Here is a 17,421-nt window from a genome sequence, read left to right on the forward strand (position 1 = left end):
CCAGCACCACGCCCGGCCGCCTTTGTCTCCCCAGTGGCGATTTTTACGAATCGTACCAGGCGCTCGTTTGAGACCGAGTCGTAGTCGAGGAGCCTCAGGACCGATTCAGATCATCGTCCATTGATGGTGGCCGTGAGCGCGAATCGAACTTGGGCGGCTTGGTTCGGAGCCTGCTTCAAGCCACGAACAGAAATGGATTCTAAACGATTCCAATTAAAACGATTCGTGAGTCGATTCCTGTCTGTTGCGTCGCATGCAAAGTCGATTCACACCAACAACGTCGCTGTTGTGTTTGTGAATCTGTGAAAACTGTAACCAAACATCGCCACGTGAGTGGTGTGAGGGATATTTAACTCCGTGCGTGTGACCTGCTGTGACGCGTAGACGAAGAGACATGGGGGCATTGACTATGAACATGAAGCCAAATCTGAAAAGTCCTCAAAGAATCACGGCGAGTGACATTGCGTCCCATCTCGCTGAGATGGAAGGAGGAACGCATCGACGAGAGAACGTACGCAGGGATTCTTATTCTTGGATCTTTCGGTAAAGTCACGTAGAAGGGAAATCATCAAATTATAAAAATAAAACAATTTTATTTTTATTTCCCTTCAACGTGACTTTACCGAAAGATCCAAGAATATGAATCCCTGCAGCCACGAAAGCTTGAAATCGAAATGTAACGCACGCAGGTTTGCATCCACGAGTGGGCTCGGGCAGGCCACGTGGCGGCGAGAAGGAGCGATGGTCGAGACTGGTAGCGGAGTGGCAGCTAAAGGTTGGCAAATGCGCCCGAGAAGACGTCCGTCGCAGAGATGGAGCGGCAGAGTGAGCTCGTGTGCTGGCAGGATTATGACATCGCTCGCTGGATCGTGAGAGATTGCGGCGGGGGATGGGTGGTGGCTTCATCCAGCAATGGATTGACCCTGTGGCTGCTGATTCCAAAGTACATTAAATACAGCGCCATAAATGTTTATGTACAAAACAATGGTAAACTTCTACATCGATCCATTGGTGGAATCGTTGCAATTGGATCGATCTACGATCGTTTGGCATCCCTCTGCCCGGTAACTGTGACGCGAGGGGGGCGGGGCCCACGTGTCACCCACGCCCCGCCCCCTCGCCCCCGCCCCCTCGCCCCCGCCCCGCCCCTCACCACGCCCCGCCCCCTCACCCCCGCTATATAAAAGGCGCCCCCCGCGTCCTCTCCACACAGTCCCTGGTCCTGCTTAGTTGTAGTTACTTACCTCACAACCAACATTAAACTAACAAAACACAACATAACAAACATCAAACGCACACTTTTTTTCGCTTCACGCTGTCATTAATTGCAACCGAATCGTTGTAGATTCGAAATCTCGAACGTTTTTTTTAAAGTAATTATTTGTATTATCAACATCACCTCTTCTGCTGCTGCTGCTGTTATTGTTCCGAGGCGATTGAATAGGGAAAAAAAAGAGGCGCTCGCCACTGTAAGTTACTGAGGAAATCTTTGGGCAATTTATGCAATTACAATTAGTTGCGTGGGGCCGTGGAGAAGTCGTGTTGTTGTTGATGGTGGTGGTGTTGTTGATGGTGGTGGTGGTGCTGGTGCTGTGGCTTTGCTTTCCAGAGACTTCGTCTCCGTCTCTGTCTCCCTGGTCGTGGTGCGGCGCGAGGGGCATCGCCACTGCCGAGCCGAGCCGAGCCATGGCCGCCGAGACCCTGGAGGCCCGGCCCGCGGGCAGACTCGCCCCGGGAGGTGGGGGTCAAACACAACAACAACAACAACACAACCACAACAACAACAACCACAACCACACAAAGTGTCATACACAACGAGCGACGCGAGAATGAGCAACACGGACGCGTAGTGCATCATCATAGAGGGAGAGCCCGAGGGTGATTAACACGCAAAGCAGTCGACATAAAGCGACACAAGATGTGACACACACCACGGTGGAACGACATGGCGACACGGCTTTGTTACACTCGCCCCGGAAGATGGGCTGCTGATTTATGCATAAAAACACAACAATACATTAACACAACAACAACGTACTTGTGTAACATAACGCCACTGCCATGCTGCATTGTGTACACAACAGTAACACGCCAAGTGGCGTAATAACACAATTCCAAAAGCACAACAAAGTAACAACGCTCGAGTGAGCTTGCCCGCGGACGCGCTCGCTCCGGGAGACGACCGGGGAGTGATTTGTGCGCGAAGCGAGACCGCCGCCACAGTCGAGCAGGGATAGACTGAGCGAGTGCAGTACACAAGTCACACACAGGCTGAACAACAACAACAATAGCGTACACACCGAGCAGTGGCGGTGACGTAAACAACAGCGCACACATCCTCAACACTGCGTAACAAAACACTTCACCATGCACACAACAACACTACAGCACATACAGCACACACAACACTACAGCAACACAACACTAAAGCACACACACACAACACCACACACAACACCTACAGCACACACACAACAACACTACAGCACAACACAACAACACTACAGCACACACGACACACACACTACAGCACACACACAACAAACTACAGCACACACACAACAACACTACAGCACACCACACAGCAACACTACAGCACACACACAGCAACACTACAGCACACACACACAAACACTACAGCAACAGACACTGCACCATATACGCAACACTACAGCATACACACACAATAACACTACAGCACACACACAGCAACACTACAGCACACACACACAACACTACAGCAACACGACACTGCACCATATACGCAACACTACAGCATACACACACAGCAACACTACAGCACACACACAGCAACACTACAGCACACACACACAACACTACAGCAACACGACACTGCACCATATACGCAACACTACAGCATACACACACAACACTACAGCACACACACAGCAACACTACAGCAACACGACACTGCACCATATACGCAACACTACAGCATACACACACAATAACACTACAGCACGCACACAACAACACGACAGCACGCACACAGCAACACAACACAACACGACACTGCACCATATACGCAACACTACACTCTCCACAGTAAACAACACAATAGCGTCTACATAACGCCACGCCATTCCACAGCACTGCACATAAACAACACTACGCAGCACTGCACAATAAACAAACACTACGCCGCACTGCACATAAACAACACTACGCAGCACTGCACAATAACAACACTACGCAGCACGCACAATAAACAACACTACGCAGCACTGCACAAATAAACAACACTACGCAGCACTGCACATAAACAACACTACGCAGCACTACACAATAAACAACACTACGCAGCACTGCAAAATAAACAACACACGCAGCACTGCACAATAAACAACACTACGCAGCACTGCACAATAAACAACACACGCAGCACTGCACAATAAACAACACGACGCAGCACGGCACAATAAACAACACTAGGCAGCACTGCACAATAAACAACACTACGCAGCACTGCACATAAACAACACTACGCAGCACTGCACATAAACAACACTACGCAGCACTGCACAATAAACAACACTACGCAGCACTGCACAATAAACAACACTACGCAGCACCGCACAATAAACAACACTACGCAGCACTGCACAATAAACAACACTACGCAGCACTGCACAATAAACAACACTACGCAGCACTGCACAATAAACAACACTACGCAGCACTGCACAATAAACAACACTGCGCAGCATTGCACAATAACCAACACTGCAGCACTGCACAATAAACAACACTACGCAGCACTGCGCAATAAACAACACTGCGCAGCACTGCACAATAAACAACACTGCGCAGCACGGCACAATAAACAACACTACGCAGCACTGCACATAAACAACACTACGCAGCACTGCACAATAAACAACACTGCGCAGCACTGCACAATAAACACCACCCAGCGCAGCACGGCACAACAATCGACACAACGCAAACCACCACAACCCCGAACCACACACGAGTGTACAGTAACATACAACAGGCAAGCGCCTCAAGAGGACGGTACGGGGGAGACGCACGGACACAATGGGACTCTGTTGCGACGCAGTGATGTCATGCCACAGCATACGAGCTGACAACGTGGACACGACGTGGACACGACGGGGGTGTAACACAGTGCGTCTGAGCTCGGCACGATAGCAGCCCTGTGACATAGCAGGCACGCAACAGCCTCGACAACTGCGGGGCGATAAGCGGTAGCACTGACGCGGTTACGGGACGACGACGCAGTGGGACAACGGCAGACACAGAACACTGCTGCAGGAACACGACAACTCACTCGGTAACCAGATGAGATTAGAGTTACAATGCAGCAACAGCAGCAGCAGCGAGACGCCCGGTAGCACTGCGTCAGCACGATACCAACTCGTAGCACAATTAGACACGGCGATACAATGCAGCTGAACGACAATACAATATTAGAACAAGTATCTGCTGTGAATTCGACGTTGCTTAACGCCGTGACCCCCTTTGCAAGTGGGGAAAGAAAACCCCCTTGATATTAATCGATTAAAAATCGTTAACAATGGAAAAGTACCGTATGCACAGTATTCTCTTAATACGCATTTTAGCGCAAATCTTTGTTTTAAGATGCATTAAAACTACACGAGGATTAGTTGGGTATAACTTTCGAAGGCAATTTAACATTTTAAGCGAGTGCTTCAGGATTGGGGGTGAGCTGAATGCGGCTTGAGCCGTCACCGCGGCTCGCGATGTGCGCACTTTGGTGTCATCACGGCCCGCTTCGTCCGAACTTGTGCTACGATTTCGTGTTTGTGAAACGTTTGCACGCTTTTACATGTGTTGCCTGCGTGTGTGTGTGTGTTAGCTGCTGTGTATTTGAGTCGCTTCGCCTGTGTGGGTTGCTCGGACCGGTTCACCGAGGTCTCTCTCCCTTGTTATGCTGTACAGACGTGTAACGTCTCAACCTGCTCCCGTCGTCAGGCTGTATTTGAGTGCAACATTTCAGCCCGGTTCTGGAACTCAGTGGGATCGGCTTGGCCAGGATGTGTGGAAACTAACTCGTCAGTTTACATTTCAAGCGAGTTCCTGCTCAAATCGTAATCGAGGTCGTGCTCATTTCCTATCCCTAGCCCTATTCATAGCCCTGGTGGAAATGCCCGATTTTTATGGGTGAGGGCGAGTCTATGCACAGGACAACCCACTGTTCACGTCCGAACAAAGTGGTACTATTCTATCGACCCCGAAGGAAAGGATGATGGGCTGAGTCCAATCTCAGGATTTGACCTCGCAACCTTGGATGTCTGCGAGCGCTCGCCCCGTCGCAGGAGGCAGCAAGCCCCCCCGGGGGTAACCAGCCTGCGAGTCCGAGGGGGTGGAGGGGACGCGTGTCTGTGTGCGCGCGTGTGTGTGTGCAAAACAACAACAACAAAGGGGCCGAGCCTGACGCAAGGCCTGGCTGCCCCCTCGCGGCCCAGTTGTTTACGGGAGACGTCACTCGCCCGCCCCTCGGTGTGGTGGAGGGGTGGAGGGGGGTGAGCTGCGTAGGCATGGGGGGCCCAGCGTGCCGGAGCGCGCGGGGCCTGCTGACAATGACACGTATTTACTTACTAGGCAGGACGGCCCCAGCCTTCGGGCGCCTATTGAGGAGCAGGGTAAACTGGGGGTGCTGCTGGACCGCGCGAGGCAGCAGTGTTTGCTTGGTGTGGGTAGGAGGACACCGGGGCACCAATCGGTGTACGAGTGGATCTCTCGCCAGCGTCTGCGCACCGCGGCGGTCCCGCCAACGCTGGCGGGCGGTCGTGCACAAATAGCGTTGCACTAAATCAGTCGCCCAGAGCCTCACCCCACCGCTAATCCGATCCCCTACTACACCCATAATATCCTGTAACCCCCTCGCCTAATACTTAACCCCCTAAATATGTTTATAACTCCATCCCCTAACTCTCTAACCTCGTCCCTTAACCCGATTCCTTACCGAATCTCTAACCTAACCCCCTAACTCCATAACCTTGTCCAGAAACTATCCCCAACCCTAACCAGATATCCCTAACACAAACCGCCATCCCCTTCTATCCGCTAAATCCAACCCAGTCTGTCCCTTTGTGCCCTCCACGTGTTTATATCTACGCAAGCACGAACACACACGAACACACACGCACGCACAGTCAGTTGGATCCGGTTCGAGTCGCTGTGCGTGAGCTGCTGCTGGCTTCTAACGAGCACGGTGATTACTTTGCCCTATTTACAAACATTTTGTTAATACCACCCTGAGCAAGGACAGTTTTAAATATGGTTCTATACGTGCAGATTTTACTACTTAAATCATATTGACCTAACACCGCTTCACCGTATCTCGATCAAGATAACAAACCATGTTTTTCGTTCTGCTTATAGCCCTGGAACCAAAAGCAGAACTTCTAGCAAATGACAATAAAATAGCTGTACAAATCCCCTCCTCTCAGAAACTCGAGTTGGTGTGTTTGTAAGGTGCATAACCTTGGCCTCGAGATGGGGGGTGATCTTGCCTGGGACGGTAGCTGACAGACGGCTTTTTTCACGTAAATTCTTACCACACGCTGATTGTTTCGTTGAAAGATGTTCGTCTTTGTCACTGTAATCGTCATCATAATTGTAAGATTGATGCATTTAGAGATGTATTTATTATCATATACTACTGCTACGCCAGGTCACTTGCATAAACGTGAAACACAGAATGCACCTGAGCGGTTTGGATCTCGACAGCTAAGCAGGTTCGAGCCTGCGCAGCGTTCACCTGAGCAGCGACCTTTCATCAAACACATGCCGCCACGGGCTGCTGTTGCTGCAGGACTAAATGTCAGCAACCAGATGCATTGTTGCGCTGTACAGTACTTCTATGCTCTCGTGTCTCTGCTTCCTGCTTTCAACCCATGCTGACCAGGGTGGTGAAGTATAGCCACCTTAACCCCCACGATCCTCATGGAATGGGGATTAGCCCCCAGGCAGCAGTTGATGTCCAATACAGCTCTTCATGGACACGTGCCGCTGCTGATGTATCGAAATATGTTCATCATGCTCGATTATTGATACAATGAATGGTGCATTATCATGCTATTGATCTGTCAAAGATGTGCATTATTCATTCCACTTGCAACTCGATAACTAAACGTAGTACTGTGGCGTGTGTTTGTGCACCGTGCTGGTCGCGACACGGCAGAGGCCGTTTCGTGTTGGATAAGAATTTGCCTGCGATGGTGATTGTTGGACGTGTCGAGACGTCTCTCTGTTGCCGTTGTTGGGTTTTGTGGGCTGCCCATGGCCCCCGCCACGCAAAGAACTTGAGATCACTGGGCCCTGCAGGAGCCCCCTGTCGCTCGAGATAACAGGGATTGGTTTGAGCGTAACAGTTCTGAGTAGCTGGCAAATGGGCTGACGTGGGTGGGGGAGCGGGGGTGCGCACGACGCCGGCTGCACCAATAGGAGGATGGGCTCTGAGCGATGTTTACCAGCCCGCTCACGAGTCTAATAAGGATCGATTCCTGAACTCAAACTAGATTGGATTCCTGAATCGATTCTTTGAATTATTTTGTACTGTCTTACGTGGATTGTACTTTTGTTTTTTTTGGCAATCTACCGTCGTGTGCTGTATAATTAGTCTTCGCCGTTTGTCTTAAACTCTGTCTCATTTGTACTATTTTTGTTGAGACCCTCTGTGCTGTTACATTTTATCATGTAACAGTACAGAGGGTATTTTAATACTTCCACCTCTTGTGTGTATTCCCATCTCCAGCACCTTGCCTGCACCGTCTTCCTCGTTTGTACCATCTGATTAAATCTTTGTGCCCATTAGCCTAAGGAAACATTTGAAAAAACAGTCAAACCTCACACCAAATTGAATGCACGAGTCCAGACTTGCCCATTGTTTACTAGGCCCGTGTGGTGCCTGTTCGGGTTCCGTGCTGCGTGGGGAGGGAAGGGCGGAGGCACAGGGAGGAGGAGGCGTGTGGAGCCTGATGCTTGTGGAATCCTCCACAAAAGCACTGCTTCGTGTAAGGGGGGTGAGCAGTCGACAGGCTTTGTATCCCCTGCCGTTCACGGTGTTTACCAGAATTATTAGTTCCCATTGCGAGGTTCCACGGTGAATGATGGTGTTATTGTCCCAATCCTGCACTGGTTGGTTGTGACGAGTTTTACTTGCACAGGATCGCTGTGTGGTTGCGTAATGTTGATGTAAACAATATTGGGCGTAGCATTGGCATGCACCATAGAAACCCAGCAATGCTGAAGTAGCAGTATTGGTAATTATCAACAACTACTTAATGGTACTCTCTGGTTCTTTCGGTAAAGTCACGTAGATAGAAACAATAACGAAAGAGAACACGACGTTTCGGTCGCAACACAAGCGGCCGTCACCTTATTATTTTCTATCTACGTGACTTTACCGAAAGAACCAGAGTATGAATTCCTGCAGTCACGAAAGCTTCAAATCAAGATACTTAATGGTAGTTAGTAATAGTGTAGTATGTCTACTCAGGAAATCCTACCTGAGTCATTAACACTTTTTCAGGAGGGTGCTGCTACATTATGTTTTGCCACTTCCATTAACGGTGACATTTTGGCTTCGAGTGTGAGTTATTGATTGGACTTGGTTATCGAAAATTTGATGATATTGGATATCGTCGTAGACAAAATCAAATACTGATGTAAGAGTGTAGAAAACGTCAGTCATGATTACTGTTGTTACATTGTTTTTATAGCGTTATTTTGTTGATTTCGAAAACATATGGGTAATCTAAATTGTATTATGGTTGTTATTGTTTGACTTGCATCGCACTGCGATTTTTGCACACAGCGGTGTTTTTTATTGGAAGATTTGCTGCTTTATCCAGGATGTTTCTGTTGCACGTCGTCGCTTTAAGATGTTCTCCGTTCGTATTTAGTTTGTTGCAGTTGCACCCGACTCAAGAGCCGCATGGCTCACAAGGCTCTACGTAATACTCTTAGGTTTTTTAGGTAAAGTCACGTAGGTAAAAATAAATAATACAAATAATAATATTAATAAAATAATAAATCACGACGTTTCGGAGGCAACACAAGTCTCCGTCATCAGGTGGGACCGTCACAGCTAAATTTACTGTATTAGGCTTCAAATCTAGAACTATACCTAATACATGAAACTTGAAAACTTGATGTGGCTGGAGAGCTACAAGAGATGGCATGCTCACATCGGGTTTGAAGTTCACCTGAGCTGACCTAATCATTTTTGTGATATTACGCTGGCAGTGGTGCATACGCACAAACAACAAAAAAACTCAACATGTCCGTCAATACCACTTCCCTATATAGAAAATAAACATGCCATATGCCCCGTTTCATTTTGGGAGGAAATTATCATAAGTGGTTTTGCTTCTTCTCGGGGTCAGCTGCTTGGATTTTCTTTCCACGTTCCTCTATTCTTTGCTCCGTCTCTCGTCACATCTGCTGTGCTCATCTCCCACCACATCCTTAGCTGGATCTTCTTGAGCCAATTAAAGTTAAAGCTCTTCCAAAGTCCTGGGTCTGATGCCTCGGTGTCATGTATAGTGGAGAACTGACTCTGCTGGCCCAGGAACAGGGGACAGCACCGAAGCGCAGGTCCATGTGTTCATTCCCACACCGCATCTCCCTGCCTCCGCGTGCCCCCCCAGGTTACGGAGGCTACGATACATAAAAATAACATGTCCACACCTCCCTTCAACCACGGTGTCAGGCATTTTTTTCATGTTGGAAATCAGTGTTTTGTGTGAGTGAGGTATGTGTTTCATGTGTATTTTATCAACGCAACGTGGCCGAACTGTAACCGTGTCGCAGCCTGCGGCCCCCCCCCCCCCCCCCCCCCCACCGTTGTATTGAGAACCATTACCCTAACCACTAATCCCATCTTCCCTTGCTCTTTGTAGTTGGTGGTTTTGGGGGTCAAAAAGTGATCTTTCAAAGTTACTTTTGAACATAGTTTAATATCTACTTGAGTTAAGTCGACTAATCAAATTTAAGAGTGTGTTTTGTAGTTTTCCATCGTCTGTTTTTAAACACTGATGGAGCGGTGGCGCAGTGGTTTGGCACACTGCGTTATGATCCCAGCCGCCTGAGTTTGATTACTGGCTATGCCGAACAACATTGGCGAGTAATACGTTAATCTGTCCCTGCACCTTACCCCCTATTTCTCTCTCCACATGTTGATGTATGGCCAATGTAATCAACAATACATAATTTTCTATGGGACCGTGGCCCAGAATTGTTACGATTTGTCAAAATAGTGACATGACAGACCGTTACTTGACCTGCATGTACAACACAAATTAAACAAATGAGTAAATTTTTACATCGAATTATGACCTTGAATTCTGATCATGTATCGAATCGGTAAAGTGAATTGTTACAAGTCTGCAAATGGTACAGGTGAAACAAATAGGAGTCGTTTATTTTTGGATTGAATCCTAATTATAGGCACATTGTTACTTGGCCTGCAAGCAATATAAATAAGACGAAAAGCAATAGTTAAATGGGTGTGGTTTTCAATGTTCAGCGTTATAAAATGCAATTTACCTGAATGACTCTTACAGAAATTAAATAATAATTACAAAATTATAATGGCGGAGTGTGATTCTTCAGACTCTTCAGCTTCACCTCTAAGCTGCCGCTGCTGACTCTACTCCCACCCCTCGCTGCGCACAGCGGAGTTTGTGGATGCCTATGACTACGACGACGTGGATGACTCGGAGGACTTTGGCGAGGAGATGAACGGGAACTGGTCGCCGCAGGAGAAGGCTCTGCACGAGGCGAGGATCCGCGCGCGTGAGAAGCGCCGCCTTCGCAAGAGCTCGTCGCGCGACTCGGGACGCGAGTCGCTGTCCGAGGAGTCGCGGGGGGGCGACGGAGTGCGCGGGCCCGGTGGGGCCGGCACGCTCTCGGTGAGCCCCACCAGTCCCCGTGGCAAGGCTCCGCCGCTGCTCGACCGGCGCTCGCGCTCCAACAAGGGCCGAGGCCTACCCAAGAAAGGTGCGTTGTTGTTGCTGTTGTTGTTGTTGCTGGCACTGTTGTACAGCTTGCACTGCCCGCCCGCCTCCCTCGAGTCACCGGTCCCATCCGTTAGGGGAGCTGTGTGCTGCGCATTGAGGTCGTCGTGATGAATGGGTTTGTGGCGTCATCGTGTGTAAACGTGACCCTCCCGGTAATGAACTAGACCCCACCTAAACCCCACCGTGTGCCGTTTCCTGTCCATGGGGGGTAGTGGATTATGCCCGCTCTTTTTGAGCAGCCCCCTGTGGGTTGCTGCAGCTGTGTACATTGTCGATGCTCATCCTGTTCCCCCTTTGGTGGATTGACTCGAGCAAGTGGTGGCGGTATTATGATGTGTCCGTCTGGGAAATTATGAAATCAAAGACACAGTAAAGGGGTATTGAGATCCTCATTAGGTTGTGCCATTGTTCAGCACGGGTTGTGCAGCCTCACACTTACACCACTTGAAATGGGAAAGAATGTTCAGTGATTCGGTCGATAATATAATCTCATGATAAAATTGGACCCTGCAAAGCCATTTGAAATGGCTCAGGGCGCACGGACGTTGAATGGGGGGGATATGGCGAGAAGTGGACTGCGGTTTTTTATTCACTGCTTCATTTTTTGTGTCATTGTGGAACAAACCACCCCAGGTATTGCGTAACAGTGAGGCAGAGAACTTTGGTGTAGGGCATTGGCCAATGCTGTCTCATCAATTTAGCAAGGGAGGCTGCACCTCAGTGGATTAGATGGCAGGGAATTCATGGAAAAGGAGCTTTGTTTTGTGGGTACACATGCTGGAATAAGACGCTAACGATGTGATAAACGGTCTGTGATATTCCACAAAGCCATGCAATTATTAATTTTCGAAGTAAGTTTTTATGCAAATAATATACATGCATTGAACCGTGTATGATGCTGTCCTGGTGTTAAATGGTGAGTACAATGGACTTGAAATCCAGAGGTTGCCAGTTTGATCTCCCGGAACTGCAGTTGAAATAATGGTATAAGTTTATTAAATGTCCCCCCAACCGCCTCTGTTCATAGCATGAAATCTCAATAAACTCTTAAATCCATATTTAAAGCAAGCCAAAGATACAGCATTGAAATTGCCTGCTCGCACCACTGCTCTAGAGAGCAGCTGTGTAGAGCTCCCTATTACACAGGCTCCTCCACCAGCAGTCGTGTGGTCGATCATTTCAGGGCTCCACCTTTATTTAGAAACTAAAGTCCTTGAACATAATTGAACAAAACCATACAACACGCGATGGTCTAAAGGAGGAAAAAAAGGATGTAACTGTCAAGTCGGTGAATGGCCGGAGGGAAGACGGTAGAGGGGAACCGGGAGGTTGCATATCTATCTACCATGTCACAGAAACTCCCATTGCTGTAATGTTGTTGTTGGTGTGTCATGATGTTGTTGTGGCAGGTGGGGCTGGAGGCAAAGGTGTCTGGGGCGTTCCCGGGCAAATTTACGACGACATCAACGTTGATGCCCGGGACCCGAACTACGACGACGCGCAGGTGCGCTAACAGCAGCTTGCGCCTCCTCAAGCTTAGCGGCTTTTTTTAAAGGGGCACATAGGAAACTCATTACTTTGCCTGCTAGATATTATAACAACGACAACACTGCATTTATGTAGCATCTAATTGCAATCACATCTTAAGACTCCTTACAAAAACCTATGCTAGTGTAGACGGAGGCTGGGTTGGATAGTCAGGATGGAATTATGGGCAACAGCAGGAGGTTACGCAACCCCGTGTCAAAAGCCAGGAAAAAGCAACAGGGGCCCTCCAGCACCAACGTCAACAACAGCTAAAAACAATGAAAGTGGTATTGGCCAAACATCCAAATGCTGAAAAATAACCTTGAAACGACTCATTGTGGATCACACACAGCAACATTCTGAGAGCCAGGCAGGACCCTCCTGAAAAACCGTCTTGAGCCTCTGTACGGCGTGTGCAGGAGAACTGCGTGTACGAGACGGTGGTCCCGGAGCTGGAGGACGGCAACTTTGAGAAGACGGTGACCCCCATTGTGCAGGAGTACTTTGAGCACGGAGACACCAACGAGGTCATGGTGAGCACCGCCCCCACCACAAGCAGCTTGGTCGTCGGCAACACCGCACCAATTAGTTTGTGCGCGAAACGTCAAGTACGCTTCCCAGTATGTGCATAGAAGTAAGACTGCCTGAACAGATCTCAGAAGTATTTGTACGCTGTTCGTAACCCTAACACGTTATACAACTCCATCCTATTCAAACCAAACCAGACAATTCTGTTGCGTCAATGAACCAACTATCTTTCAATCCAATCTCTGAAACATGGCAAGTGGGAACGTGCAGCATGTGAATCTGAAGTGACGTGAAGATATATTAGTAGTTCTGTGATATCCTCTTCCATGAGCCGCTCTGGCACATGGAGTTGCATTAATCTGTGAGAGTTCTGAATGGACACCTCAACTCGTAATTTTATGCTGTTCGCACAATTCGGATTGCATTTGGATAAACAATACACCCATGTTTTTGACACTACCTGTGCAACCTTTTCAACAGTGTAGATGCATAAAATGCATTTGCTTATTCTAAAAAGAGTACATTGTATTATTATTATTTGGGACTGCTTCATTAACTCTAAAATAGTTTAAACAAGTTTTCAGTCGGCTTTGTCTCTCCCCCCTCGTACATACGGTTTGTACTGACGTAGACACATTGGTAATGATGAGAGGTTCTCTTGAGCAGCATACCTTGAACACCAATCAAGTCGATGCTGTTTAACCTCATTCTCCCCTCTGCCATTACGCGGTCTGCACATGTGCTCTCGTGCACACGCTTGTCAGCGCGTGTCCACGAGTGTCACATTGCCAGTTGGGCGTGCTGTCCTCACGACAAAGTAGGTCGCGGCGGATTGTGTGTGTGTCTGTGTGTGTGTGCGCGCGTGTGACGAGCGGTAGTGTAACGGTTAGCGCGCAGCGCTACGAACCTGGCGTCCCGGGTTCGATTCCCGCTCACGGCCAACACCAGTGATGATTATCTGAACCGATCCTGGGCCTCCCCTAGGTCGACTCAGCCTCAAATGAGTACCTTTTGCGATGTGTTAACATCGCTACTAGGGAGACAACGGCGGCCGGGCGTGGTGTTGGCCACCCAACCCCTCGTGTGCCGTGCCAGCCTTTATAGGTGCTCGCTAACAGCACTTGCCCTTGCAGTCTGTTAAGACTACACGGAGGATCTTTTATCTTTGTGCGCGCGTGTGTGTGCGTTTGCCACATTATTTGCAGGAAAACAGGCTTGGGCAAGTCGCCCCAATGAACCGTGCTACCATGCATCTCAAAGAGAACCCGACAGTGATAGACGCTACTGGCTTAAGTGCACGCAGGCTGTACGCGTGGCGTGCTTGCGTAACCTGGTGAAGGTGCACCCAGCCTTGGCCTTGAGCTCACAAACGCTGGCGCTGGGTAAACACGATGGCGCTGGCTGTACAACTCGCTCGGCTTGCGCCTGAGAGGAGAGCGCCACGGTGCATGGGACACGGGGCAGGTGCGCTGGGAAAAACAACGGCTGTGCGGCCCCCCTATGTGTGTGCGTGTGTGTACGGGGAGCGGTGGCACAGTGATTAGCCCACTGCGCTACAAACTTAGTGACCCGAGTTAAGTTGCCACACGGCCTATTTCAGTAACGAATATCTGAAACCTGTCCTGGGCATCCAATAGGTTGACTCGGCCTTAAATTAGCACCGGGTGCAATGTGTATTGAACATCGGCAAATAGGAGCCCGAGTTGGCCATGTGTGGTCCTGGCCACAGCCGACCTGCTTGTGCTTCATACCCCTCTTGACGTGCTCATTAACTTAACAGCACTTGCCCCAGCAGCTTGTGTATGCTACACAGTCCAATCATAACACTTGGGTCTCTCCTGTGACCTGCCAGTGAGCCTTCCACACATCACGTGGCCTGCACCCTAGTCTGGTACGCCGCTACGACGTCACCACCTTTTAGTGGCGAATGGCGGCTGTTGTTGTATAGAACTTATGAGAGGTGTGTCGGTTTTCTCGGTTGTGCTGCGAAGCACTCAGATTGTTTACAGGCTTCACCGGGTGATCGGCAAGATGCCTTCACGTTTCGGTCCACATGCTGGGGGGACCGCCAGCATGTGGAATGGAGCGTATATAGTAAAACCCCGTGTAGCCAGACACTTACAGGATTTCACATTTAGCTGAAACCAGGTCGGCTAAATTATAAAGTAATCCTTGCAGTCCTCACGCAGTCTCGTTCGCCCCCTGGAGTATATACAGTACTCACATTAGCGGTGGGGATTTGGGGTGGAGGGTTGGGCGTTGGGGGATAATGGGGTGCTGGTGGGAGATGGAGAGACTGGCTGGTGGGAGGGGGAGCGACAACCTGCCGAACCGACCAGAGAACGCGCGCGCGACTCTACAATGCGTACAATGCAATTGTGTTGGTGGTAAGAGAGGGGGAGGTGTGGAAGGGGAGGGGCGATGGTTGGGAGTAAGATGGTGGCACGGATGGACAGTCCTGTAATATACAGGAGTTCACAATACAGTAAGCACACACTGCACAAACTGATGCATGTATGTTAAACGTCTTTCGCACCATACGTAGCCAACAGTGTTCCTCTGGGGTGCGGGGGAAGGACAATAAACGAAAAACAAAGCATGCATTTAACACATATACGAACGTCTTTTGACGTAGGTATTCATGATTTTAGCAGCTGGCTGGACAAGTATTAGTTTTGCTATTCGAGGTTTATGTTATAACATGCAACATCGCCAAATAACATGCGGGAACAACGCAAATACACGTTGGAGAGAGAGTATAACGACACGGATGTCACAAGTTGTGAGTGCTGTTGTTGTTGGTGAGTGTGGCTGGCTGGATTGGGGGGTGTGGTAGGGCGGGTTTGGCTGTGGTGGGAGGAGCTTGTGGGTGTTTGTGAGCTTTGCACGGTGGTGGGGAGACAGGCGAGGGGCGGGCGTTGGTTGGCGGTGAGCCGTGGAAGGCTGGGAAGCCCTCGTGTTAGGATGGGCTTGTGGGCTGCGTCTGCAGACCAGCGAGTGATAAACACGCCTGCCCGTACGTGACCCCACCATACACTTGCTGCTCGTCGCATAGGCGTGCCGGCCCGCTCGACCTTTTGTTCCGCGAGAACCCCATCTGCCTTTGGCCGTTAGTAGAGAGTGTTTGAGGTGAGGCGACGAATGTGAGCTTGCCCCGTGGACGTTTATGGCCGAACTGGTTGAGCCAGGCCCCAGGCACGGAGCGGCGCCCTTAAACTTGAGCTTGACCTGTGCTCCCAACAGAAGGTCTCTCCACCCCCATTACGCTGAGCGGCAGTTGTTGAGTGCTCGTGTTTCTTTGGCGTAGCGGGGGTTGGTATTTTCGTTCCTTTCTTAGAAACCCACCCGACTGTAACATTTGGTGGCGTGGTATGATCTTTGTGTCTTGTGCGCGTCTTTTGCGCGACAAAGTTATTTTACCAATGCCAAACTGCAGCCTTTTGTGTTGTGTGTATTCAGCTATGAGAGAGAGATGGCTGATGGGAGGGGGTCTTGACTTTAAGGTGCGAGGCAGCCTTCCACTTGCGTGGAGTTGCATTTTTCTTGAGGGGGTCACGAACACTGGATTTTTTTGTCTCAATTGGCACTACATTAAACAGCAGCCCGCTGCGGGTTTGCACATGCTACATTTGCCGTTGTTGCTGATCAATGCCGACGCTAGTCTCCTTGGCAGTGGCAGACCTGCCATGTTTGCTACGATTACCTCCAGCAAGGATCCCTGCCTTCATTGGTAAATAACACGGTGGGCGGGCTATTTATAGGCATCTTATCGGCATGCGTGGTGCTCACATTACTGCTGTACGCTGGTGAACGCGCTGTAATCTCTCGCGACGCACAAAATGGCGAGGCATTAATCTGCGGGCGAGCCAAAAAGAGCCCATTGGGCAGTCCCCTGTCTTTCAATGCGCCCAGAAGCACGCGCCACACACAGTTTGCCTCACCAGGCAAAGAGCACTACGAGTGCTGTGGCTGATGGGACGTGTAAAGAAAATGTATGCAGAGGAACAGATCGTGAAGGAGACATCTCTACTGTGTTTCTGTATATGTTGTGTATTTGTGAGTGTACTTTCACAAACAGTTTATTTTAAAAAATTCTGAATTATAAAGATTCCTGCTCCCCTTCCAGTATATGTCCCCGACCTCCCCTTTCCTGGAAACCTATTTCGTGAACAGTTTCTTTCCCGCCGGATAAAAGTAGAGGAATGCGTGCAGTGATGAACGGCCTCTTGCCCATCCATCTGTGCGTGTCCTGTCTCGGGTCCCCTCACTGCGGCCCCGTGTTGCTCCATCGTGAGGACGATGGGTTCTTACCCCTAGCCAACCACCCTCCCGC

General features: G+C 49.6%; 1 protein-coding gene across 1 annotated transcript in view; it reads left to right on the forward strand.

Moving 5' to 3' along the window:
- Window positions 1-1,225: 1,225 nt before the first annotated feature.
- Window positions 1,226-17,421, forward strand: part of LOC133345428 (programmed cell death protein 4-like) — a 34,541-nt gene continuing 18,345 nt past the window's right edge. Inside the window, exons 1-5 of the mRNA XM_061556154.1 lie at window positions 1,226-1,469; window positions 1,610-1,738; window positions 10,690-11,013; window positions 12,443-12,537; window positions 12,980-13,093. Of these exons, the coding sequence (XP_061412138.1) occupies window positions 1,687-1,738; window positions 10,690-11,013; window positions 12,443-12,537; window positions 12,980-13,093 (585 nt within the window). The 5' untranslated portion in view covers window positions 1,226-1,469; window positions 1,610-1,686. The remainder of the gene's footprint in view (window positions 1,470-1,609; window positions 1,739-10,689; window positions 11,014-12,442; window positions 12,538-12,979; window positions 13,094-17,421) is intronic.

This window comes from Lethenteron reissneri, chromosome 22 (genome assembly GCF_015708825.2).
Source record: "Lethenteron reissneri isolate LAM-NWPU_2019-01 chromosome 22, ASM1570882v1, whole genome shotgun sequence".
Lineage (NCBI taxonomy): Eukaryota > Metazoa > Chordata > Hyperoartia > Petromyzontiformes > Petromyzontidae > Lethenteron > Lethenteron reissneri.